We start from the raw sequence: 24,014 nt of genomic DNA on the forward strand, positions 1-24,014 counted from the left end.
AGGCGGCAAGGGAGAAAGAGAAGGGGGAAAACCAAGGCCACTTTGCCGACCAAGCTGTGTTTTGCCCCCTTTCTCTCGCGATTCCAGTTTCCTGGGCGGAAGATTATTCGTTAGAAGTCTCCTGCAAACACCTGGCTTTAGACAACCTACAGGCAAGCCAGACAGCCGCGCATTTAAGCCACCAGGTCAGCGGCTACTGCTCAGGACCTCGCAGCTACCTACCTGTATGCAGTCTACCGGTCTACTGAAAAAAGGTCATAGCCTCTGTCTTTTGTTGGACTGTAGCATAAGCTCTTAGTGCGATAATGGATCGAACCAGTTACCGCATCCATTGTCTGACAGTAGCGGACGCCGCTTGACGGCTGGGAGATCCGGCCTCAGATTAGCTAAGCAATCCACTGGGATACAACCGGCTTACCGTCGTCTCGATCGGCCGGACATGCCTTCTTGTCAACCAATCTCGTCTGATGTCTGTGGTACTCGTAGCTATGCCTCTTAAAATCAGGACTACTGTGCATCTAAAGAGTTAAAACATAACCGTGTTATGCAATCCCGTAGGTTTTACCAGAGTGAAAATAAGAAATAAGATGTGTGAATATGATGATAACTGTAGGCGCCAACCAAAACATATAAACCTAACAGTTGAATTTTTCGCTGGTGAGCCCGATACCTATCTCGGTGTCTATACCTAAGCCAATCCTCTCGTCTGTCGCGTTGCCCCGTAGTAGCCTCCAATTCAAGGTCTAATGGCGGTGGCTAACGAAATAGGAAAAAAGTGGCCGTTTGGCGTTGAACCCCGCCCTTCTCCAGTACCCGGCCATCTTGTAGGGCTCTATCTTGATACTGCTACCCGGTTGCAGCCTCAAGCGCTTTTCGCATGCCCTTCTTCTTTCCCTTAGTGTCCTTCTTCAGTTCAGTCATGGCATCTGCGACTGGAAGTGCGCGTGGCGGTTTGCGCCCTCCCAGGGAGGCATCGGTTCGGGTTCCGTGGCCAGATACTTTGCACTTAAACCAATGCACCGAGCCATCGTCAACAGAAAGAGCTACAATAGAGCTCCTAATGACGTTAACTCCAGCTTCCTCTTTGGCCTCGCGTACCACACAGTCTTCCATGTTTGAATCTTTGTCTGAATCATATCCACCCTTGGGTAGTATAAGTCCGTCGGCCTTAGAATGAACCATCCACACTTTGCCGCTTCCTTCGAACGCAACAACGCCACAGCGGGAGCGGGAACCGCCTTCATCAACTGTGGCGCATCAGTCATGGTCAGTCTCCCAGCCTTGTTTACAAGCTTATGATGTACAACTAACCTGAGCCTGGCTTGACTGGGTTTGCGACGACCGCGAGGACGAGGCATGCAGCAGTGTAGAAGGATGGATGCATAGCTTGTTACAGCTACTTAAATGAAGCGTACGGCGGTTTTATCAAGCTGGGAGAGTGTTGAAGTGCTAAGCACAGAGAATGTAGGATGTAACAAACGAGTCTGGATAGATATAGGAGCATTAAGGACTATTATATAGGAAGCCACCAGGCGGTTTTGTCACTAGTCGGCAGAGGAACAGAACGTTAGTTAAAAAAAGTAATTGTAAAATCTAGCTGTTGTTTTTTTTTTTTTTTTTGGGTTTTTTTTTTATAGAAAATAAGACTGGAGCCAATAACCGGTACTATCGAGATCAAAGTTTTTCGGACTGTAATTTAATGAGGAACAAGTGGTTAGGGGGGCTAGAAAGCGGAATTAGACGAGAATGCTACACCAGAGTGAAACAAGTCTAACCTACGATCATTTACCTATTCTAGACTGTGTCAGAAGCACTCCACAAAGGTTTAATGCATCTTGAAGCTTTTCACTTTGCATTAGCTAGTATTGTTAACAATAATTAGTACTTTAGTAATCTTGATTAGTAGTAGAAATAACAGTCAACCTTGAGCTGACTTTTCTTTGTACGGTATAAATATTGCACTATAAACTTTTAATGCTTAGTTTTAGGCTGGAATTATGTCTACAGATGCAATGTAGGTTGTTGAGAAGGCTATTTAGGTTCGCATTACAGCACTATTAGTTTGCTACTTAAATGCAGCCCTTCTAGCAAAAAACAAAATAAAGTAATACATCTCTTGTAGGAACCTAAAATAAAAAAGTCTAAGGCATACAAATTGTCGCACCCTAGCTGAAAGTTTACAACGGTTTCACTTCCGTAGAATAAATGACTTTGCTCCTTCTTGACTCCACTTACAGCATTTTCGGTATTTCCGATGCGTAAGATTACTTTCAATCGGTAGCTTGGTACAAAGTGTAATGACGCGTAAGCTAGGAAGATCACTGTAAAACGAAAATGAGGGTGCGATGCTAGCAGTAGTCAAAAAAGAGTAGGATGTTGCTAGTATGATCCGGTTTAGTATAAGTATACTGAAGCAAACAGCAAGAGAAGAGCGAATAGAAATAAAGCCTCTTCCTATTTTACCTCACTTTCTTCCATCATTCTATCATTGCTTTGTTTTCCCCATTTAACTGCACCAAACCCCTTGAACGCACGCAACAAGAGTTTGTCAAAATGACTGGACATCAACGACTCCTTCATCTAGTCTGTTTTGCAACCCTTCTGTGGTCGTTCCTGTGTAACGGAGCCCCCGTCAATGTGGTATCCATCCGTCAGGAGCATAGCAGATTGCCTGCAGATAACAGCATTGTCGACGAGTTTCTACAGGGCCACACCACATCTAGATCTCGATGCCTAGGCACCAACGGCCAAACGCTGTTAGACAGAACCTTTTGTTCTACGCTATCTCTATCTAAGAGGGTCCTAGAGAGGAAACCCGGGTTTGGTTCTAATTTACGGAAGGTAAATCTACTCCCTAAGAAACTTTGTACCTCATACTTACATTCTAAGGGTCTCTCCAAGCTGGCCACGAAGCGCCGCCCCCGTGTGGAGAAGAACAGCGATCAGTCATCTACTAAAGAGGGGTCTAAGAAGAAGGGTTCGAAGAAGGGGTCTACTGAAGAGGGCTCTGTTGACGAGGCCTTTACTGACGAGGGGTCCAAGAAGAAGGGTTCGAAGAAGGGGTCTACTGACGAGGGGTCTGTTGATGAGGCCTCTACTGAAGAGGCTTCAACCAAAGAGGGATCTACTGAAGACGCCTCTGCTGAAAAGGGGTCTGTTGACGAGGCCTTTACTGATGAGGGGTCCAAGAAGAAGGGTTCGAAGAAGGGGTCTACTGACGAGGGGTCTGTTGATGAGGCCTCTGCTGAAGAGGGGTCTGTTGACGAGGCCTTTACTGATGAGGGGTCCAAGAAGAAGGGTTCGAAGAAGGGGTCTACTGACGAGGGGTCTGTTGATGAGGCCTCTACTGAAGAGGCTTCAACCAAAGAGGGATCTACTGAAGATGCCTCTGCTGAAAAGGGGCCTAAGAAGTCGTCCAAAAAGAAGGGGTCTAACGAAGAGGTCCCTACTGAAGAGGCTTAACTTAAGAGGAATTCTGTATCACAGTAACTTCAGGGGGGTGTGCGAAAGCCAAGTGTATTCATATTTTATTCGTATTCTCTATAGATCTTCAGCCACCCGATTCGTACGGAGACAACTACAAATACGGATACCTGACACCTATCTCTGAGACCACACTTACTTTCTTGCGTTCTGCATGGCTTTCTATTTAATCCTTTTGCTACGCAGGGAGCCTATCTTCTGTGCAAATGGATGAAGGCGACCAATTTCTTTTCTGCAGTCTGCCCGACCCATTGAACAGGAACGTTAGGTAAAGACAGTACCCTGTAAAAGAGTTTAAATTAGTATAGACTACGTCGGCCTCGCCCAGCACGTCCCTCTTTACTCTGGACGTTAAATACATCATCATCATCATCAGGTCAGACTGCTGATAAGTCAAACCACCCACTTTTCGTATTGCGCCTCGTGCGATGGTTCCGTTTACCTACAGTCTCCCCCCAATGTTCAGCTTTGTCTGGGTTGCAACTCAATCCCATGTTGCCCAAGGATCTCGGTCTGTTCTATGAACCCGATTGCCTTGGCGGCTGCTTTGCGCTCGTTCAGTATGACCCGAAGATTGTATCGTCCAGAGAGGGCTCCGATGTTACGAGCTAGTCAGGGCAACTAACTGTGGCACAAAGCAAAAGCTTCGGGAATGATGCACCTGCATCATTATCCCCTGTTCTGCACTATATAGTTACGCCGGCCAGCACCCAACTGGTTGGGCCGTAACAAGAGAATCACCAACATAGTTGAATTTAGGTCCTTTGCTGCAACTTACCTTGCCTAATGTTTATCTGCTAAAGATGTAAAATCTAGAATATCGCCTTGTTATTGTTTATACTGTTTTCGCTCTCAGTCTACCTCTATTCTTCATCTGTCTTCGTTTTCGCTCCTGCCTGTCACAATTGGGATCTATTGTGCGTATTCCTATTCTCAGATATCTCGTCTATCCGACACTGTATGCCTAATGGAGTGTGGCTGATATTTTTTATCCAGGAAGATACATTAATATATAACTAACGACTAAATTATTACAGGGGAAGCGCGCCGGTAATCTCCGGACGTGATTAAGGTTAAAAGGTTACTACGTAGAGTAAAGTGGTAATTATCTTATTCAAAATTTCCTAACGTAATCAGTTATTCTGCCTAAGTTTAAATGTTGCTTTAAGAGGATTACTGTACCCTACGTTCGACTGCTTGGAAATCAAACATCTTGTCATCTAGCACAATGTATTTCTCAGTCTGGCTATTCACATTATTTGCTATCTCTATGTCGAGCTTCTGGAATGTGCCCTTTGTTTTCGGCGCAGCACACTTGAATCGATCTGTGCGAATTCACAAGCGATCCTTGGACACCTGGGTATCGGTCGGCCGCAATGGCAACTGGCCATGCTCCAGGGCGCAAATCGCAGCGATCGAAAGCGCGGTAGAGTATACCAAGATTCTAGCGAATGGGGCGATAGTAGCGTTGGATGACTCGGGAAGGTCTTCATCGGCATACTTGCGCTGGTTTGGTCGTAAGCTTGTCACATCTTAACCTATTTAACAGGTGTCTGTTTTGGTTTTTAAGCATTGAGTAATGACTGACATTGAATGATACCTTTAACTCATAGATGGTAACGCTTACGAATCTGATCTCAAAGCTATTAAAGAACATCACTACGGCGCTGTGATTTCTGAGCTACGAGCCCCTGAATCTGGAACCGTGGATTCTGTAGAAGAAGGCGGTGCGGATCCAGAAAGACTCGTTTACGCCTGTCCTGCCGCGGGTTCCAATTTGTGCGCGTCAGGTGAGGCAGCTGCGGTGATTAACGCCGGCGATTCTGGCTTTAGGGTTAATCTCCTCTACCTCTGCCCTTCATTCTTTAATAAGGTCAGCCACTCGCGAATGTTGTCTAATTGGCGCCGTGGTACATACACGTCGTCCGCTGGTTTGGTTCTTCTTCACGAGATGCAGCACCTCGATGCTGTTGTGGGTTCAGAGAGACGCTGTGTTGATCACGCCTACTCAGTCAGCGGGTAAGCTCACTGTTGCCAAACAAGCTGTTTGTGAAACGGACTGCTGATGCTTAAGCGTTCAGTTGCGAGGATCTTGACGACGAAGAGAAGATCACGAATGCACAAAATTTTGCTTTCTTTGCACTGGACGTAACTGCAAGCCCGCCACGCTAGAATGGAGGCTTATACAGTAGACAACCAACTAAGTAGAACTTAACATAAGTGTCCTAGCAGTGGTTGGTTCTTTTGTTATTGCGCTATAGTCTTTTAATAAACAAAAACGTTACATAAAACGGGTTTTGCCTAGCTATAACGTAGTTCACAAGTGAATGAATCATACAAGTAAGTGAATCACTTCTTATCGCTAAGTAAACCCTAAGTTCTAACTATTTATTAAAAGCGAATCTTTAACTAAAAAAGGTCTAGTTTTTATTATTGTATAACGATAAGACTTACATTCTAATAAATAATACTTTAATAATAAGTACAGTACTATATCTCTTATAGATATAGATAGACCCTTATCTAGCCTTAAGATAACAGCTTATCTTTATATAAAGAGATTAAAGTAGAATAGGATTTATATACTATTATATTCTAAAATATGACTCTTATCGATATGTAACAATTAAAACTAGGTCTTCTATAGCTTAAGATTCGCTTTTTAATAAATACTTAGAAATTAGGGTTTTCTTAGCGATAAGAAGTGATTCACTCACTTGTATGATTCATTCACTTGTGAACTAAGTCAACATACCCACTTTTGGAACACCCCCTCATTTGGAACACCCAGAATGAAGCTATCCCCAACATCACCACCATCTTCAATTAATTATTGACTAGGCCTAGATGCCACCACAATACAGCTTTCAGCTTCACTAGGGGTATCAGAGTCGCTGGATTCATCTGTGATATCCTCTTTTTCGCCAGCCTCAATCTGAGCCTTCTGGATGTCCTCAATATTGGCGAACTTGGTGTTTGGGTCGATCTGGACTGTCCTTCTTTTCCTTGCTGCAGTATTGGTGACTTGGGCCTGCAGGAGCTCCAGCTTATGCTGGGCAGTAGCCAGCTCATAGGCCTGCTCGCTGAAGCCTTTTTTCACCTTCCGGAATAGAAGGCGTTGAGTGAAGGCATCATTCTCTAGCTCTGTGAATAGCTTCAACTGCCCAGCCAGATCCTTCATCTTCCTTGGCGTCGACCACACTACTGCAGACGACGCAGATGCCCATCCTTCAGCTTCCTTGCCTTCCTTGCCTCCAGACTGCCCTTTGCTGACCTGATCTGAAGATGCTGATGGCTTTGGTGTTGTTGGGAGTAGGAGGGAGCTCATCAGAGGCTTCGCCATAGAGACAGGCCATAACCCTGTCCATTTCCAACCACTTCTGATGTTCTGCATCGTCATACCTGCAGTACGAGCCTTCTGATAACAGCCTATAAAGTTCCTCTTGCCTACAATAGTAGAGTCATTCCACTGACTAAGGTATCCAAGCTCCTTCCTATAGGCTGCCTTTACAGGGCTGAAGACTGACTGGTCAAGTGGCTGGAGCACATGGGAGGTATGTGGTGGTAGGAACAATAGATGGATGTTATTAATATAGCAGAGCCACATAAAGTCCGTCGTTGTGTGACTCCCATGGCCATCAACAACCAGCAGTCTGGCCTCCTCCTTGCCCTCCTGGCCCTCCTTGCCCTGGGAGGCAGTCTGAGGGATAGTCTGAGGGATGAAGACCTTCTGCAGCCATTCAACTGCAGTGTCGTCTGTAGTCCATCCATTCTCTGTTGCAGTGAACTGCCATCCTTCATAAGGGCCAAGGTCTAGAGGAAACCACTGCTGCTGGACTGTCTTGCCCTTATATATAATGAGGGGATCAAGGGCATGGCCCAGGGCAGAGATGCATTCGATGATGGATACCCATGCCCTTGATCCAGGCTGTTTCTTGCGTACAGACTTCGTCTCAGACATGCCCAGCACCAGCCCATTAGATCCCTGGCCCTCAAGGATACCAGTCTCATCCATGTTGTATCTATTGGATGGTTTAATGCCCTTGACCTCTGGTATGGCGAGGAGTTTGAACCAGTCCCTGATAACCTCAGTAGATGCTCCATTAACACGTCTAGAGTCAATAAGGCGACTTCTCTGGACCTTGATAGATGGGTTTCTCTTTAGAAAGGCATGGATCCAGCCCTTTCCTATAGGCTCCTTGTCCCCCATAGCACAGAGGATTCGTTCTGCGAATGCCCTCACTTGTTGATGGGTTGGGGCAACACCAAGGGCATGCTGGATTCGCACCCATTCAGCCAACTTAGCCTCCTGGTCAGGGGAAAGCCTCTGAAGGTCTGAAAATGCTGCTGCCCTTGCCTGGGTGCCTGTGAGACGGTTGTGGAGGGTGGTAATTGGGATGCCATATTCGCGGGCTGCCTTCCTTAGGCTTTGGCCGTCTGAAACAGCCTGGATTGCCTGATTGACTTCATACTCGGTATACTGGGCCATAAGGCAGGAATAAAGGTCCTCTGAAAAAATGAGGTTATTTGCATAAGGTATGAAATTGTTGTGATAGTTCGAAGTTGGAGGAAGTAGGAGGCTGGTGGTGGGGTTGAGGCATTTTTAGGTGTTCCAAATGAGGGGGTGTTCCAAAAGTGGGTATGTTGACTTACGTTATAGCTAGGCAAAACCCGTTTTATGTAACGTTTTTGTTTATTAAAAGACTATAGCGCAATAACAAAAGAACCAACCACTGCTAGGACACTTATGTTAAGTTCTACTTAGTTGGTTGTCTACTGTATAAGCTCCTCTAACGTGAATTACAAGCGAGTGAGATACAAAACTGCGCCGATGATGCGTCGATGCGAATGATCAAATTTCTTCCACAATCCGCTTCCCACTTGGATCAGGTGGGGCGAAAACTGTCAGAAGCGCCGCCATGGCGTTAAATACAACAACAACAACAACAACAACAACAACAACCCCGTCGCAAAGCCAACACTTCCTACTTTCAACACACGCTCATCCACCAAAAACAATGCAACCAACAAACAAAAAAGCTCAAATCATTCTCGCGGTCCAAGCGATTCAAAATGATTCTAAACTTACCGTAAAGCCTGCTGCAAAAACATACTCAGTGCCTCGAACAACTCTACGAAAGCGATTGAATGGCGCCCTGTCACGACCTTATACTATGCCTAATGAAGCGATGGTTGTGTTTCTCGTCATTGCGGCTTTTGCAAGCCACTGACTGTATGTCAAGCTCTTCGTTACTGACGTTCCTATTCCCCCCAATCAGGACATGCCTATCTCGCCTGCGATGCTTTTCTTTGTGCTCACTGAGGGATTTGTTGTGTAAAAATTTTTTTGAGACGGGAGCTATTAATCGGTACTACCGAGGTCAAAGTTTTTGAGGTTCTAACTCAATAAGGAACAAGTATGCAGGGGGACCACATAGCGGAATCAAACGAGAATGCTAAACTAGAATTAAACAAGTCTAGCCTAACCTATTCTAGACTGTGTCAGAAGCATTCCACAAGATTGAATGCATCTTCAGGCTTTGTGTCAGACCTGGACATTGCATATCCGAGTCATGCATTCAACCCATGCTCGATTCCCTATTGCAATAAGGGATATGGGCATTATGGCCTTGAAACCTTGTTCTGTTTATTGTTTAAGGTTAGAAAGACGTGTCAACAACAACAACACCTCACTCGCTTAGCAGGAATAGACCAATATGCACAATATTGCTGGCTGCCAAGCTGTCGCCTAACACTTTGCTTATTGCACTAGCTAACGTGGTTGATAAGCGAGTGGTCTAGACAAGCAAGTAGGCCGCCTTAACAGAATCCGACTAGGCTGCATGCAAAATTCTGTTACAAAATTGTTAAGGACGCCTAACAATTTAATAAAAGAATTTTGCATGCAGCACACCTAGATTCTGTTAAGGTGGCCCACTCGCTTGTCGAGACCACTCGCTTATCAACCACGTTAATGTTATTAACTAACAATATTCAATTAGTAATACAAATAGTTAACGCTATTAACTGTCGTAACGCTGTTAACTTAAGACTGCTTTGAAAAGAAGATTAGTAAACAATGATTTGTGATACACTACTAGACGCTAGGAAAAAAGTCTTTTGGGAGCAAATCGTCCTTACCTAACGGCGGAGAGCTAAGAAAACTTTAGACAGGAAGGAACTTTTCTCGGCGGCGTGATTTAAGACTCCACAACTAATGACGCGGGTGAGCTGGCGAATCCCGAGACAAGTGGGGGCGTGGCACGATTACGGGCCTCTAGCTTAATGTAACTGTAGGAAAACTGGGATGAGGGTTACCTGGGACAAGGTATTACGACCTGAATTCGGTTGGTGACTGATGCAGCCTGAAACAACCCCTAGCGCGAACAACCGGGCAGAGAGACTGATTGGTTGATCTTAAACATATTAGGCAGATGTCGCTTTTGGCCGCAGCATGTCAGACGGAACTTTCCATCGCCCCACATTTGTCCCCTCTCAGCCCTTTCACGTGTCGCCTACCGCGATTTCTGCCATCCCTCTCCACGTTGTATTTCAAACTTATTCTTCTTTGTCAGCTTATCAAATTTCCGTCGTTACCGTCTTTCACCCTTTTACCACCTCGCAACCATCTAATGTTGCTGTGTTCTTCTCATGCCAGACACCCCTTCGTCTATATGTACTCGGTGCCATCGACCTTGGAGTTCTGGTATCTCGGGGTCTTACCGGACTTGCTCCGATTGCAGGGCAAAAGATGCTGCTCGCAAGATTCGGAAGAAGCACTCCCAACTGTCCGGTCCTGGTTCACTGAATGCACAGAATTCCCCTGCTCAATCCGCGCCGAATCCAATTTCCCCGTCGATTTCTCAACCCATTTCTCAGGTCCAGCAAGTTGAACTGCGTCCTGATCCATCCCGATCTCAGTGCACTGAATGCAAGCGACCATGGATATCCGCTGTTCATCGGACATGCCACCATTGCCGCAAAACCCAATCCACCGCCCGCCGTCGCAATCGTCTCGCTGCTTCTTCGACCATAGAAGGCCCCTCAACTTGCTCGACCTGCAGAAGACCATGGACTTCAGCGCTGTTCCGGACATGTGATGATTGTCGAATTCGCCTCGCTACGCGTCGTAGTCAGCCTTCAGCCGCCGACACAGAGCCACGAACCAGCCTCTGCATTCGGTGTTCTCGACCTTGGTCCTCGCCCGCTTATCGAATGTGTGACGATTGTCGGTTGCGTACTGCAACCCAGCGCCTACAGAACAACCGCGACATCCGTAGCGCTGCCTCGACAACTGAAAACCCACCCGTCGAGGTAACTTTCCTTTTTCCTTTCTTTCGTCGAGCCCTCTACATGTACGAAGACACTGTACAGTATGCTGAGTTTTTCTTAGACTCATCCCCGAAGATCCAGGTCAACAAGTCCCCGAATTCGTCATAGTCCAGCTTCGGACACTTTGCCTTTGCCATTACCTCCTCCTGCAAATGAAGAGACGATGCTCTCCAACATTCCAAGCTCTGTGTCGCAAACATCTGAACATGATTATTGGTGGCTTCAGCTGAGGCGTCTTCGTGTGCGACCATTTCGCCAAGCCTGGACCGGCTGCTGCAACTTCTGCTCAGCTGTCCTTTTGTCGACTGAGAAATCAGGCTGGTGTTGTGTGAACGGCAGTCGAATGGCCTCTAAGCTCCCACCGTACCCACCGCACTTTCAGAGTTGGATTGACACCACGACCTTGCCACTATCAGCTATCAGCCGCCGCTTGAATTACCTGTTTGCCTTCTCTGCGATTGGAGCTTCCGAAGGGTTTATCCATTTTGGCGTGCCGGCTGACGTCGTTGTCTCGGGTAGGATATATCATCGACTGCTTAACTTATCCCACGGTGATCACAGCCTGCGTTGGTTTCTGTACGATGAAGACGCCCGGTCCCGAAAGGCTGCGAATACGAATGTGCCGTTTGCTGCCGTTCAGCAAGCAAAGCGGTTGCTCCAGGCTGTCAATCCATACCTTTCTACAATCTGTCACGCTTTACAGCAGGTCTCTAGTGACGCAATACCGTTGGCCGTGGAGCTCAAGGATTTGTCTCCAAGTGGTGAAATCGCGGCTGTTATCAACACGCAGAATCTCAGCACTGTCGACTGTCGCAAAATGGTATTCTACCGCCATGGAGGCCGAGCCCATTTCGTTCATATTCTCTCGCGACACTACGAGCCTCTTCAATATCCGTTGTTATTTCCCCACGGAACACTGGGCTGGGGGATCCCTGGACTGGACGAAACTTCTCTCAGGCGTCCAGCTACTGCTGGGGGGGATATGTCTGCCCACGAAACCAACGGACTTACACAGCTACAATGGTATCGGGCAGTGCTTCTCGCAGAACCTCGGTTTCTTACCTTCGGTCGTCTCACTTGCGAATATCTGGTCGACATGTATTCAAGAATCGAGGAAACAAATCTTGATTACTTACGACGGGCAAGGTTGATGCAATCCTCAGCGTTGGATCAGACAACCGACAGTATCTCGCCCGACCTTCTCCGCAATAGGTTGCCAGCAACATTCATTGGGTCCCGGGCATGGGCTTCCGATCAAGTTGCTGATGGTCTGGCCCTGGCACGGCATTTTGGAAAACCAACATTCTTTATCACCATGACGACAAACCCTGGATGACCCGAGATAGTCACTTCATTGAAAGTCGGACAGCACTTTACTGACATCCCTACCGTGGTTTGTCGTGCTTTCCACATCCGACTCCAACATCTCAAATCCTTCATAAAGACTCACTTTGGCCGCTTGCTATATATGATAACTGTCGTTGAATTCCAAAAACGCGGGCTTCCACACGCACACATGCTCATCAAAGTCGGTTGCCTCTCAGCGTTATTTCGAGCAACCAGTTACTGACCTCACCACTCTCCGCCCTAGGTTACTCCGGAACCTTCTATCGACGCTCTCGATAACATCATTTCCGCTGAGCTCCCTCGATCTCCAGCGGATGCTGCACTTCGTGTCTCCATTCTTCGCACTAACCTGCACAGCCGTACACACTTATCAGGGCCCTCTTACTGCAACCGAGACGGTCGGTGCCGATTCGGATTCCCTCATCAGCTTCGTCAACAAACATCGATCGACTCCCACGGTCGTGTTCACTTTCGCCGCAGATTAGAAGAAGATGCGTGGGTTGTCCCTTATATCCCCGCACTCATTCTGTATATGGATTCCCACATTCATGTTGACGTTTGTCTCTCTGTCAACGTCTTCATGTACCTCTTCAAGTACCTATTCAAGGGGCCTGACCAGACTAGATTCCGTATGGATGACAGCTCACTTTCAGACATGTCCAACGAGTACAAGGATTACGTCTCCGCCCGGTACCTCTCTTCGTCAGAGGCAGCCTACCGCATCTTTTCCTTCAGTATAGTATCCAAAGAACCCTCCGTACGTTGTCTCAGTATTCACTTAGAAAACCAGCAGCTGGGACAGATGTGGCGCATTTCTCAGGACCAGTCTTTCATGAGTGACCTCCTATGGTACTTTCAGCGTCCCCATGAGCCACCGTTCGACAATCTCACCTATTGTCAATCTTACGAACGCTTCTACTATGATACTTGGCAAGTGGGCAGGACGCTGAGGAATAACCACAGGTTGATTGCGCTCACTCGATCCAGCAGGGGACCACGTCAGAGAGTACTGATCGAACGACGTCTCGGCTCAATCATAACCCGCATTCATGCCGTTCCGCCTCGACTTGGAGAACTTTTCTACCTTCGAGTTCTTCTGCAGAATCGGTCGGCTTACAGTTTTCTCGATTTACGGACTGTGGATGGCATCGCTTGTCCATCCTTTCAGGAAGCGGCCATTGCTCTTGGTCTGTTTCGCAACGTGAATGAGGCGACATACGCTATGGAGGAGGCTATTTCATCCTTCAGTCGACCGGGTCAGCTGCGTTTCTTTTTCTCGCACTTACTCCTGGACTTTCCGTCTCCTGCGGTTACTCTTTGGACCCGGTTTTGCCCAGCTCTATCTGCTGACTTTGCTTTGCACCAGACTCAAGATACTGCCACCACTCGGGCCCTGCAAAGTATATCCCGAATCCTCCGTGCCAACGGTGCATCGCTACGTCAGTTTGGCCTTCCCGAACCACTACTGGTAGAGCGCGAGTTACAAATGGAAATCCAGGCTTTCGCTCCACTTCAAGACACCCTCTTGACACGAAGTCGTCAAAATTACGTTATGCTCAACCAAGAACAACGCCGTGTTTTCGATTTAGTTTATTCTTCTCTGACAACTGGGGGCTGTTTTTTTGTTGATGGGAAAGCAGGACGAGGCAAGACCTTCCTGATGAGTACACTTTGCGACCGTGTCCGTGCTGAAGGACATATTGTTTGTATCGTTGGTTCCACTGCCCTAAGTGTTACTCTCTACGAACGTGGGCGAACAGCCCACTCTGCCTTTGGGATTCCTGTCCACGACACCGATGCTGAGATACTTTCTCACCTTGCCCCTACTTCAGGTCGTGCTGAACTACTAAAGCATGCCATTCTGGTTTTATGGGAAGAGCTGCCGATGGCGAACAAAACTGCCGTTCAGTGTGCAGATCATCTTCTTCGATCTATTACCGCGCGAGACGTACCATTTGGGGGTAAGTGTTTCGTTGGCGTTGGCGATTTTCGCCAAGTCGCTCCAGTCACTCCTGCCACCACCGCTCCGGCGTCGGTCTTTGATGCGTCTATTCGATCCTCCTATCTTTGGCAATCTTTTCAGATTCTGCGCCTTTCCACCCCTCTGAGAAATGCCTTGGATACGACATATTCCGAATGGCTAGACAAAGTCGGTGATGGGGTTCCCCCTTACGATACGACAGTGGATCTGAGTCATCTTCGCCGGCTGCGTACTATTAACGAGGCCATCGATTTCCTCTTCCCGGACACAACCCTCGACGAACCGAACCAGTCCGTTCTCCGGTCTTTCCTGAGCCCCTTCAACTTCCGTGTTGATGAGTTTAATGGAACTGTAATTCGTCGACTACGTGGAGACGAAGGTACAGATAAACGCCCAAACCCTTCCTAAGCTGACACTAACCTGTTAGTTAGTTTCGTTACTTAGCAGCAACCGAATCAAGGAAATGGAAGATTCCACCCAAGCACTGCCACCTGCAATAGAAGCAGAATATCTAGCCTTGCTGGAAGAGCCGGGTGTGCCTCCACATCGACTTTCACTGAAAGTCGGCGCCATTTGCAGCATAATGCGAAATCTCGACATTGACAAAGGTCTGGTTAAGAACGCCAGAGTTCGAATTCAAATGATAGGCCGTCATACTATCCAGGTCCAGCTCCTGCGATACGACTTTCGGGCCTCTGAAGCCAACGTTTACTACCTTCCGCGGATCACTTTCGACTTTCGGCCCAACAGAACGAGTTGGACTGTCCAAAGACGTCAATTTCCACTAAGGCTAGCATATGCCACCACCTTCAACAGCTGCCAGGGTCTTACTCTTGATCGAGCTGTCCTTGATCTGCGAGACTCTGTTTTCGCCCATGGTCAGCTATACACAAGCCTTTCCCGCGTCCGTCAACAATCCGACCTTTGTGTTCTGCTTCACGAAGACAATGAAGCTGCACAGACGACGAACGTTGTTCACCATCGGCTCCTCCTTCTAGAACCAACTTGATACAGTACCAGTCTACCACGTGATTTACCCCTCTCACCATCAACTGCCTGCCGCGTAAGATGACATCTTCGTGATGTCACGCAAACACAACCCCGCAGTTCCCCAACACTATTCTGATGCTGTAAACTGTTCTTCAGATATATTAGCCTTCATTCTCCAACCCCCCTTCAATGCAGCAGCGTTTGTGCAACCTATTTTGAACACGATGGCGTCCCAGCTACCAGAACTGTCCAATATCATTCACATTCGGGATTTCATCGACGACGTTCTTCCTGACAGTACACGCCCGGAAGCCCCAAACTACGCAGAAATCCGTGCAACCGTGAACGTATTTCAAGAGGACGACTTTTACGACACCACGATTGATTCCGAGCCGATCCAAACCTGCGTTCGGGTTTACCTTAAGCAGAATGAACGAGACTTATACGTTCCGAATACGTTTTTCTATACAGATGGTCGATTCATAGTCGAAACGACTTCTAAGGAAAGGCCCAAAATTATCGTGCAGTCTCTTAGCTTACAACGGTACGCATGCACCTGTCTTAGGATCATATGAATAACTTGAAAAACCCATCCGGGAGACGTTTCGGTTTTCCATGAGTACCGCAGGCATCTTCCTGAACAATGGTGCCCGATGATTACCGCCCTCGGTATCGTCGGCGAGCGCAAGCCGACATCAGACCAACCATTCTGTCTCCGGAACTTCGAATTACGTACTTCTGTATACGACGCCTCCAAGGGGCAGCCGGTCAATTTCTCTTTAATCTGCTATTTCGCAAATACCAAACGATGGGAACATATGGTGGTTCCTAACACTGCTTCTTTTGTTTGCGTTAAACTGCTAAATTGGTCGGCTGTACTCCTTCCAATCAACCTGCCATCAGGATCTTGGATTTGATCTACCTCCCTAAAACAATACCGTCTTCCAAATCCCCTGCCGCGTCTTCTGAGTCACCTTCTGCCAAGCGGCAAAGTCGCTGGAGCGGCCGAGCGGAGTCCACGCCATCCAAAAAATCCCGTACCCAGCCCACCCTGGATTCTATAGAAGACGTGGCCGAGGTAATCGACCTTGACCATACTGAGACAATGACACCGACTCCGACTACCCAAGATGACCCGAACCGGCAATCAAATCAGCCCGATTCGTCCATACCCAATAGCCAACCAAATGAAATCACATCCACCACCTCATTACCCCCTACCACTCGATCCCAACGACAGCGGCAGCCAGCAAAGCACCTGTAAACAAAAACGCCGTTACAAACCTCACAAATTAAGAAAAATAGTACAGAAGTGTTACTATATGGTTTAATGATTTTCTTAGGAATATAATGTTGACCTACTCCTTTTACTATTATCCTTACTATATTACAACTTTGCGGAGCGCGAAGCGCGACGCCTAGCTCTCGTTGATTGATTGATTCCTACACGGTTTCAGCCGCTCTTATGTCAGCAGCTACGCCCGGATAGCGGGGTTTGGCCAACAGCCGACGCGCTCCGGGTGTTAATCCGTTGCGCCCCACTTCGCCAATGCAAAACATTGGCCAGCTGTTTCCAAATTTCCCGCTTTGCTTTCCAACCTCTATCTACATTTGGCTGGACCCCTCGTGTAGCTCGCGGTTCCCTACTAACGTACACATATGTCTAGGCTCTGTCGAGGTTTTATGCCTCTTGCGATGGTTCCGTCTACCTACAGTCCCCCCCCAATGTTCAGCTTTGTCTGGGTTGCGACTCGATCCCATATTGCCCAAGGATCTCGGTCTGTTCTATGAAACTGATTGCCTTGGCGGCTGCTTTGCGCCCGTTCAGTATGACCCGGAGATTGTGTCGTCCTGGGAGGGCTCCTAGTTCCTGGCGTCGGAGCTGTCGATACTTGCGGCATCGCAGCAGGATGTGCGATACTGTTTGTCGTCCTTCCCGGCATGGGCAGTTGGCGTTGGCGATGCCCGGCACTCTTCGGCTGAAGAGGAAATCCTGGAGTCCGATCTTTTCCGTGCGCATCTGGACCAGGAGCGCGCTCTGTCGTTTGCTGAGCCCTTCGTGGGCTTGAAGAACCTTCCTTGTTGGCTTCGGCGTGAGCCGGAATGACGTCTTCCCTCGCGTCTCGGCTTCCCAGTCGGTTTGCCATTTTCCGTGCGACTGTTTGAGTGACCAGGTCTTGACTGTGGACATGAGCTTGAACAGGGCTCTCGGCTTGTCTGCCCTGGTACCTGTTTGTCCATTCTGCCTCCATCCTGTGGCTTCTTTAGCTGCGATGTCTGTTGCTTCGTTGCCCTGGATGCCGATGTGGGCGGGAACCCATCGGAGCTCGACGTCGGCTCCTTCTTCGCGGAGGGCTTGCGTCTTGTCTGCGATGATCTTGAGGTATGCGCCGGATTTCCCTTTTGGTTTGGCCGACGATCTGATAGCAGCTTGGTTGTCAGTGTGGATGAAGACTTTGCTTCTGTGGTTTCCGTTTTGCTTGTCTGCCTGAGCCATTTCAAGGGCTAGAACAATCCCTTGCAGTTCTCCTGCGTAGACCGTCGATGTTGTGTCGTCACCCATGTGTGATTTGCAGGTTTGTTGCGTGGTTGTACAGACTGCGGCAGCTCCAATTTGACCGTTGATGCCGCTGCCGTCTGTGTAGACGTGGACTGCGTCGGTGTTCTGTTCCAGGCATCGTTGGTGTTCCTTTTTAGCATGTTCTGCGCCTTCGACGATATGGACGCGCGGTCCCTGCCACCACGGGGGAGTCACGAAGGGCAGGATGTGCTCGGGCTCTTGGCTGATTGCCTCTTGTCCATCGAGCAGTCGTTTTGTTATCGTCTGTCTCGGGCTCATTTTTCTTCCTCTGCGTGCAGGGGCTCCGGCCATGCCTATTCTGCTGATGGTGTCGATGTTGTGTTTCCATATCTGTTGTTCGACTGGCAGGAGATGCATCTCCACGTCTAGCGCCGGGAACGAGGTCGCCCTGTATGCTCCGCTTATTGCCCTGGCTGCTCTGGCTTGAAGCCTTTGCACCCTGTGTAGTGTCTTCTTGGTGTAGCCTTTCTCTCCCCATCCACTGTTGGACCATAGCGAGCACGCGTACATCATCTGCGGTATGGCGACCCCTTTGTAGATGGTTCTCATTTCTTTGGTCATCACGCCCCATGTGGAGCTGCCTAGGCTGCTGAGGCCGAGGTATTTGCAGGTTGTCTTGGGCTTGACTTCTCCCCATTGACTCTGGAGTGTTGTGTCTGTGTTGAATCTGGTTCTGGCTCGTGTGAAGTGGGTGAGCTGAAACTTCTCGGGTGCGAAGACGGACGCATGAGTGAGAGCCCACGTCTCAGCCTTCCGGAGCGCTTCTTGCAACTTCTCGCAGGTTTCCTCAGTGCTGTCCCCTATCGCGAGGATCGCTACGTCGTCGATGAAACCAGTGGCCGTCGTGTCTTCAGCTTCGTTGCAGCTGTCTAAGAGATCCGCGTTGTAGAAGAGGTAGAGTATCGGCGACAGGGGTGATCCTTGGGGTATGCCGGTATTGAGTCTGTAAGTTTCGGATCGAAATCCGTCCACTTGGATTTCTGTCTCTCGTGGCCTGAGAAAGTTTGCAATCCATCGCACCATCGCTTCGTCGATCCGTCTTTTCCTCAAGTTGTGCAGGAGCCGGCGGTGTGAAACGTTGTCAAAGGCGCCCGACACGTCCAGGAGGAGTAAGCTTGCCACCTTGCCTGAGCCCAAGCTTCGTATATCTGGTCTACTATCCGGTGTAGTGCGTGTTTCGTGGACCGTTGTTTTCTGCCTCCCATATGGCTGTCTGGTAATAGTCCATGTGTTTCAGCGAGGTAGCTTAGCCTTGCTATTATAGCATCCATAATCTTGCCAACCGTGTTCAGGAGAGCTATCAGTCTATATGCTTTGGGCACTGTGTAATTGTCTTTGCCTGGCTTCCTCAACACCACCGTGGTGGACTTTCTGAAATGTTGCGGGCAGTGTCCGATTCGGAGGCTTTGATTGAATATGCGCGTGAGGTGTGGTGTGGTCCATGGTCTCGCTATCTGAAGTGCCTTGTTGGTGACGCCGTCGGGGCCTGGAGCCTTCAGCGGCGCTGCTTCCTGAATGGCCTCTTCCACTTCGCTTTCCGATATTGGCGGTAAAGTGATTTGGTCGCTGTATGATGCATTGTCGATATCTTCAAGGTTTGCCTCTGGCGGTGGAGGGAAGAAGGCTTCCTTGAATAGCGTCGCTTTCTCTCCAGGGGTGGTGGCGGTCTGAGTCGTGTTTGGTTTCTTGATTTCTGGTGTGACGGTCGGTGACTGGCTTTGTCTGTTCCGGGCCCATTTTGCGATTCTCCATAATGATGCGGGAGACTCAGCCGCTGTTTCTACCGCCTCGCGATGTGCTCGTTGTAGTGCTTTCCGTATGATACGGCCTTTTCTGTTTCTCGCCTCCCTGTACGTTTCCCAGCTTTCTTCCGTCTGCTGCTCGCTGTACACCCTGCGGAGTCGTTTTGCTTCGGCCAGGGTGTTCGCGCATTCCTCAGTCCAGCCTGTTCTAGATTTCGGCGATGGGGCCTTGGCTGGGACTGATGCCTCGATAGCGGTTGAGATGGCTTCAACCGTTGCCTCTACATACCCATCGAGTGCTGACTTCGTTCTGGGCCTCTGCAGTTGTGGTTGTGAGGCCCGGAGCGCCTGAATAAATGTCTTCTCGTCGATGGCTTTCCAGTTCCGCTTCTTCTCCAGGTGTAGTTCTGCTACTGCTAGGTGCAGGGACGTAACTATAGGTAGGTGATCGGAGTCGTGGTTAATGTCGTGGTCTACTTCGCATCTGATTATCCTGTCAACGAGACCGACTGTAGCGAGGCATAGGTCGATCGTCGTCCGGCGGTTCCCTTCCTCGTATGTAATAGTTCCCGGTTGTAGTTGGCTCGTAAGATTCATGTCGTCCATGAGGTCTAAGAGTTCTGTTGCTTCGCGGTCTCGCGCCCGGATGTTACTGCCTCCCATAGCTCGTGGTGAAGGTTGAAGTCGCCAACAACAATTTGCTCGCCGTGTTGGTGTGTTTCTAGCGATTTCCGCAGTTGTTGCAGAACTTGTGGTCGATTGTCCTCCTGTGGTGAGGGGTTATATATGTTGTGTATCACTGTTGGCGGTTCGTTGTCCTCGCCTGTCCTAATGCTGATAGTGCAGAGATCTCTGCTACTTTCCCTGAACTGCCATCGAGAGTGGTCGAGCATTTTGTTAATGAATAGGCACACTCTGGCTGGTCCTCTTTCTACTCCGGACGAGTAGCAGAGGTAGAAACGGTCCTTGGCTGGGTGATGGTCGTTGCGCTGAAGGAGTTCCTCCATGGTTCCTGGATGGCGATAATGTCGTATTTGTCGATATTCGGGTCGCGGAGGAGTGTTGCCATGACTGTGTCCTTGGATTTTCTTACGTTGTACTGTAGTATTGTGAGTGTATGTTGCTCGTCCATTCGCTGCCGTCAACTACGATCTCCATCGCTGTACTGTCGTTTGTTATTTGTGTGTTTGGTTCGAGTGCCGCGAGCGCTCTGTGCGCTTCGGGCGCGTACTCTCCTCGGCTACCGTGATCGTCTCCTCTGATTCCTAGATAGCTGTCGGATTAGGCCTCTTCTGGACCTTCTTTGTCCGGGACCTGCTCCGGCCCGGTTGGTTCTCCTGGGATTGACCTGGTTCCAGTGTCGGTCGTGTGGTCCTCGGGTTCGGCCTGGTCCGGGCTTCCGGTCCTAGGGCCGGCTGCGGGGCCGTTTGTTCCGGGTGGTACCTCGGCCGTTGGTTGTAGGCGGTCTTGATCTTGGCCTTCTCGCGTATCCTGGTTAGGCACCTGCCGTTCCATGCCTCGTGTTCGCCGTGGCATGCGGCGCATTTCCTGGGCGTTTCCGTGTCGCTTTTCGAGGGGCAATCTCGGTTCATGTGTTCTTGCGCGCAGTAGCCGCATGTTATCGTTGCCTTGCACTTGGTTCCTATGTGGCCGTATGCGTAGCACTTGAAACATTGCCTCAGACGGCAGTATCTGTCGTATCGTTCGCATTGGAACACCCGGCCTTGCCAGATAAGTTCCTCGCCAATGAGTTTGTTGGCGTCTTCCGCCTTTGAGAATTCCACCACGACTGATGATGCGGTCTTCTTGCTGGCTGATCGGGTCAGCCAGCCGATATATTTGATCTCTGCGGTAGCGATGAACGCTTTGTTGTCCTGCAGCAGGTCGTCTCTGATCTTGTTGAAGCGATCCATATCCATTGAGCTGGTCCTCATGCCGTGCGCTAGCACTCCGTAGGTTGGGATCCGCACCGCAGCTCCGTTGCCGATGTGGTTTTCCCAGTCCTCGGCAAATTGGCAGAGGGTCTCCATATCTTTTGTCGTGGCTGTCTTGATGCTCAGGTCGCCGCTCTGGAGCTGATTGGCCCACACTGCTTTGAGCTTGCGGATATGCTCGTTGCTGCTTCCTTCTATAGCGCGGTCTACGTGTATCTTAAGGCTACGGGAGTTCATGGCTCTTATGCTGGCGATGGTAATGGGATCTCTAATGTTCACAATGATCTCACGTAGAGTCTGGGTCTGGGACGCTCTCTGGTTATAGGGATTATGCATGCTTCCTGCAAGTCCTCCTCGGGCGGCTACGCTAGCATATGACTGTGCGGTGCTCCCCCGATTCAACGATCCCAGTGCTTTGATATCCTTTACGACCTTCGCCGCCAGCTCTCTTACTTTCCAAGCCTCCTTCGCGACTTCGTTAGCCGCAAGCGTTGTATTGGTATTCTCCTTGAGCTCGACTGTGTTCTGCTGCAGGGCGATCTTGATGATTCTCGTTTCGCGGGTGGCGTTCTCGTTGGCTGTTTTGGTTTCCGCTCGCAGGCTCTCGATAGCCTGGTGGAGGTGTTCGAGTTCGGGCAGGTTCTGTAATTTGAGGATGAGGGAGAGGGCCGCGATAAGCGTGGTCCTCACCGCCTGTGGGTTGAGGGGGTTTCCGTTTGCGGTGTCGATAGACTTGACTGCTGTCTGGAGGTGTCTGCTAAGTTCGGTGGCATGCTCTCGGTGGTGCGTTGGCCATAGTTGCTCTGGAGGCCATGGGGTTGCCATGGTGCCGACGTCGCTTTGGGCTTTACGACGAGCACACGGCTATCCAATTGGCCTTTCGGAGCGTGTTGTGGCGCTGTTTTTGCTCAGATTTCGAAAATTTCGTTCTCGCTTTTGTTGGTGACCCTTCCCAGCTGGTATTGATTGATTGATTGATTGATTTATTCCTACACGGTTATGAAGTCGCTCTTATGTCAGCAACTATGCCCGGATAGCGGGGTTCGGCAGACAGCCGAGGCGTTCAAACATTAGTCCGAGCCGCCCCACTTCGCCAATGCAAAACATTGACCAGCTGTCCCCAAAATTCCCGCTTTGCACTTCAACCTCTATCTACATTTGCTGGCCGGCCCATGTAGACTTTGGTTCCTACTAATGTGATCTTCTATGAAAGGCTCTGTCGAGGTCTAGTGCCTCGTATCCTGGTTCTGTGTACCTACAGTCTCCCCCCAATGTTCAGCTTTGTCTGGGTTGCGACTCGATCCTGAATTGCCCAAGGATCTCGGTCTGTTCCATGAATCTGATGACTTTTGCGGCTGCTTTGCGCTCGTTCAATACGGCCCGGAGGTTGTGTCGTCCTGGGATGGATCCGAGTTCCTGGCGTCGAAGTTGTCGATGTCTACGGCATCGCAACAGGATGTGCGATACCGTTTGTCGTCCTTCCCGGCATGGGCAGTTGGCGTCCGTGGCGTCCGGCACTCTTCGGTTGAAGAGGAAGTCCTTAAGTCCTATCTTTTCCGTGCGCATTTGCACGAGGATTGAGCTCTGTCTCTTGCTTAGCCCCTCGTGGAGCTGAAGGACCTTCTTTGTCGGTCTCGGTGTGTATCGGAAGGTGGTTCTGCCTCGCGTTTCCGCCGTCCACTTGGCTTGCCACATTTTGTTCGCCTCTCTGTACGTCCATGTTTTGAGTGTGGATCTGAGTGCATACAGATGCTGTGGCATGTCCGCCTTGGTGCCCGTTTCGCCGTTCTGTCTCCATCCTGTGGCTTCTTTGGCTGCCTTGTCGGCGTCTTCGTTGCCCTGGATCCCCGTGTGGGCGGGGACCCATCGGATCTCCGTTTTGAGTCCTTGTTCTTGGAGTTTCTGTGTCTTGACTGCGATCGTTTGGAGCAGGTAAGAGCCTGACTTGCCTTTTGGCCTGGCCGATGATCTGATGGCTGCTTGGTTGTCGGTATAGATCAGGACCTTGCTTCTGTTGTTTCCCCTCTGTCTGTCTTCTTCGGCTATTTCGAGGGCGAGGATAATGCCCTGCAGCTCTCCGGCGTACACCGTCGATATGGCGTCGGATCCCATGTATGAGTTACGGGTCTGGTATGTAGTTATACATACTGCCGCCGCTCCTATGTAGCCGTTGATGCCGCTCCCATCCGTATAAATGTGTATGGCTTCAGTCTCGCGATCGATGCATTTCTGGTGCTCTTTCCTAGCGCTTTCCGCGGTGTCCGCGATGAACATGCGCGGTCCCTGCCACCACGGTGGGGTCACAAAGGGGGCGATGGTCTCCTGTTGTTGCTGATGTCTTGTGCTATCGCCTTGCTTACTGCGTAGTTCTCGTTCGATTGTTTGCCGAGGGCTTGTTTTCTTTTTCTTTCTTTCTCTTCGTCTTCTGTTCCTGACGTTTTCGTCTTCTCTTTGTTCTATTGAGCCCAGTCTGTTGATCGTGTCGATGTTCTGCTTCCATATTCGTTGCTCTATTGGAAGGAGGTGCATTTCCACGTCGAGTGCTGGGAAGGATGTTGCCCTAAAGGCACCACACATCGCCCTCGCCGCTCTGGCCTGTAGTCTTCGCATTCTGTTTAGGGTTC

At 49.5% G+C, this 24,014-nt stretch overlaps 5 protein-coding genes across 5 annotated transcripts; 3 read left to right on the top strand and 2 right to left on the bottom strand.

Moving 5' to 3' along the window:
• Window positions 1-846: 846 nt before the first annotated feature.
• Window positions 847-1,384, bottom strand: CH63R_14393 (Nudix domain-containing protein; the record flags this gene model as incomplete). Its single annotated transcript, XM_018309367.1, has 2 exons — window positions 847-1,247; window positions 1,312-1,384. 2 exons carry the CDS (start codon window positions 1,382-1,384, stop codon window positions 847-849), a joined length of 474 nt encoding a protein of 157 aa, XP_018150610.1.
• A 1,169-nt stretch (window positions 1,385-2,553) lies between these two features.
• Window positions 2,554-3,462, top strand: CH63R_14394 (uncharacterized protein; the record flags this gene model as incomplete). The annotated part of the gene is made up of 1 exon (XM_018309368.1): window positions 2,554-3,462. One exon carries the CDS (start codon window positions 2,554-2,556, stop codon window positions 3,460-3,462), a length of 909 nt encoding a protein of 302 aa, XP_018150611.1.
• A 1,249-nt stretch (window positions 3,463-4,711) lies between these two features.
• On the top strand, window positions 4,712-5,655 carry CH63R_14395 (protease; the record flags this gene model as incomplete). Its single annotated transcript, XM_018309369.1, has 3 exons — window positions 4,712-5,000; window positions 5,097-5,502; window positions 5,565-5,655. 3 exons carry the CDS (start codon window positions 4,712-4,714, stop codon window positions 5,653-5,655), a joined length of 786 nt encoding a protein of 261 aa, XP_018150612.1.
• A 4,498-nt stretch (window positions 5,656-10,153) lies between these two features.
• CH63R_14396 (uncharacterized protein) lies at window positions 10,154-10,579 on the bottom strand (the record flags this gene model as incomplete). The annotated part of the gene is made up of 1 exon (XM_018309370.1): window positions 10,154-10,579. The coding sequence occupies one exon, from the start codon at window positions 10,577-10,579 to the stop codon at window positions 10,154-10,156; it is 426 nt and encodes a 141-aa protein (XP_018150613.1).
• Window positions 10,580-12,283: 1,704 nt separating this feature from the next.
• Window positions 12,284-15,152, top strand: CH63R_14397 (ATP-dependent DNA helicase PIF1; the record flags this gene model as incomplete). The annotated part of the gene is made up of 3 exons (XM_018309371.1): window positions 12,284-12,343; window positions 12,407-14,522; window positions 14,575-15,152. The coding sequence occupies 3 exons, from the start codon at window positions 12,284-12,286 to the stop codon at window positions 15,150-15,152; spliced, it is 2,754 nt and encodes a 917-aa protein (XP_018150614.1).
• Window positions 15,153-24,014: the final 8,862 nt, after the last annotated feature.

Source organism: Colletotrichum higginsianum, chromosome 11 (genome assembly GCF_001672515.1).
Source record: "Colletotrichum higginsianum IMI 349063 chromosome 11, whole genome shotgun sequence".
NCBI classification, from domain to species: Eukaryota; Fungi; Ascomycota; class Sordariomycetes; order Glomerellales; family Glomerellaceae; genus Colletotrichum; species Colletotrichum higginsianum.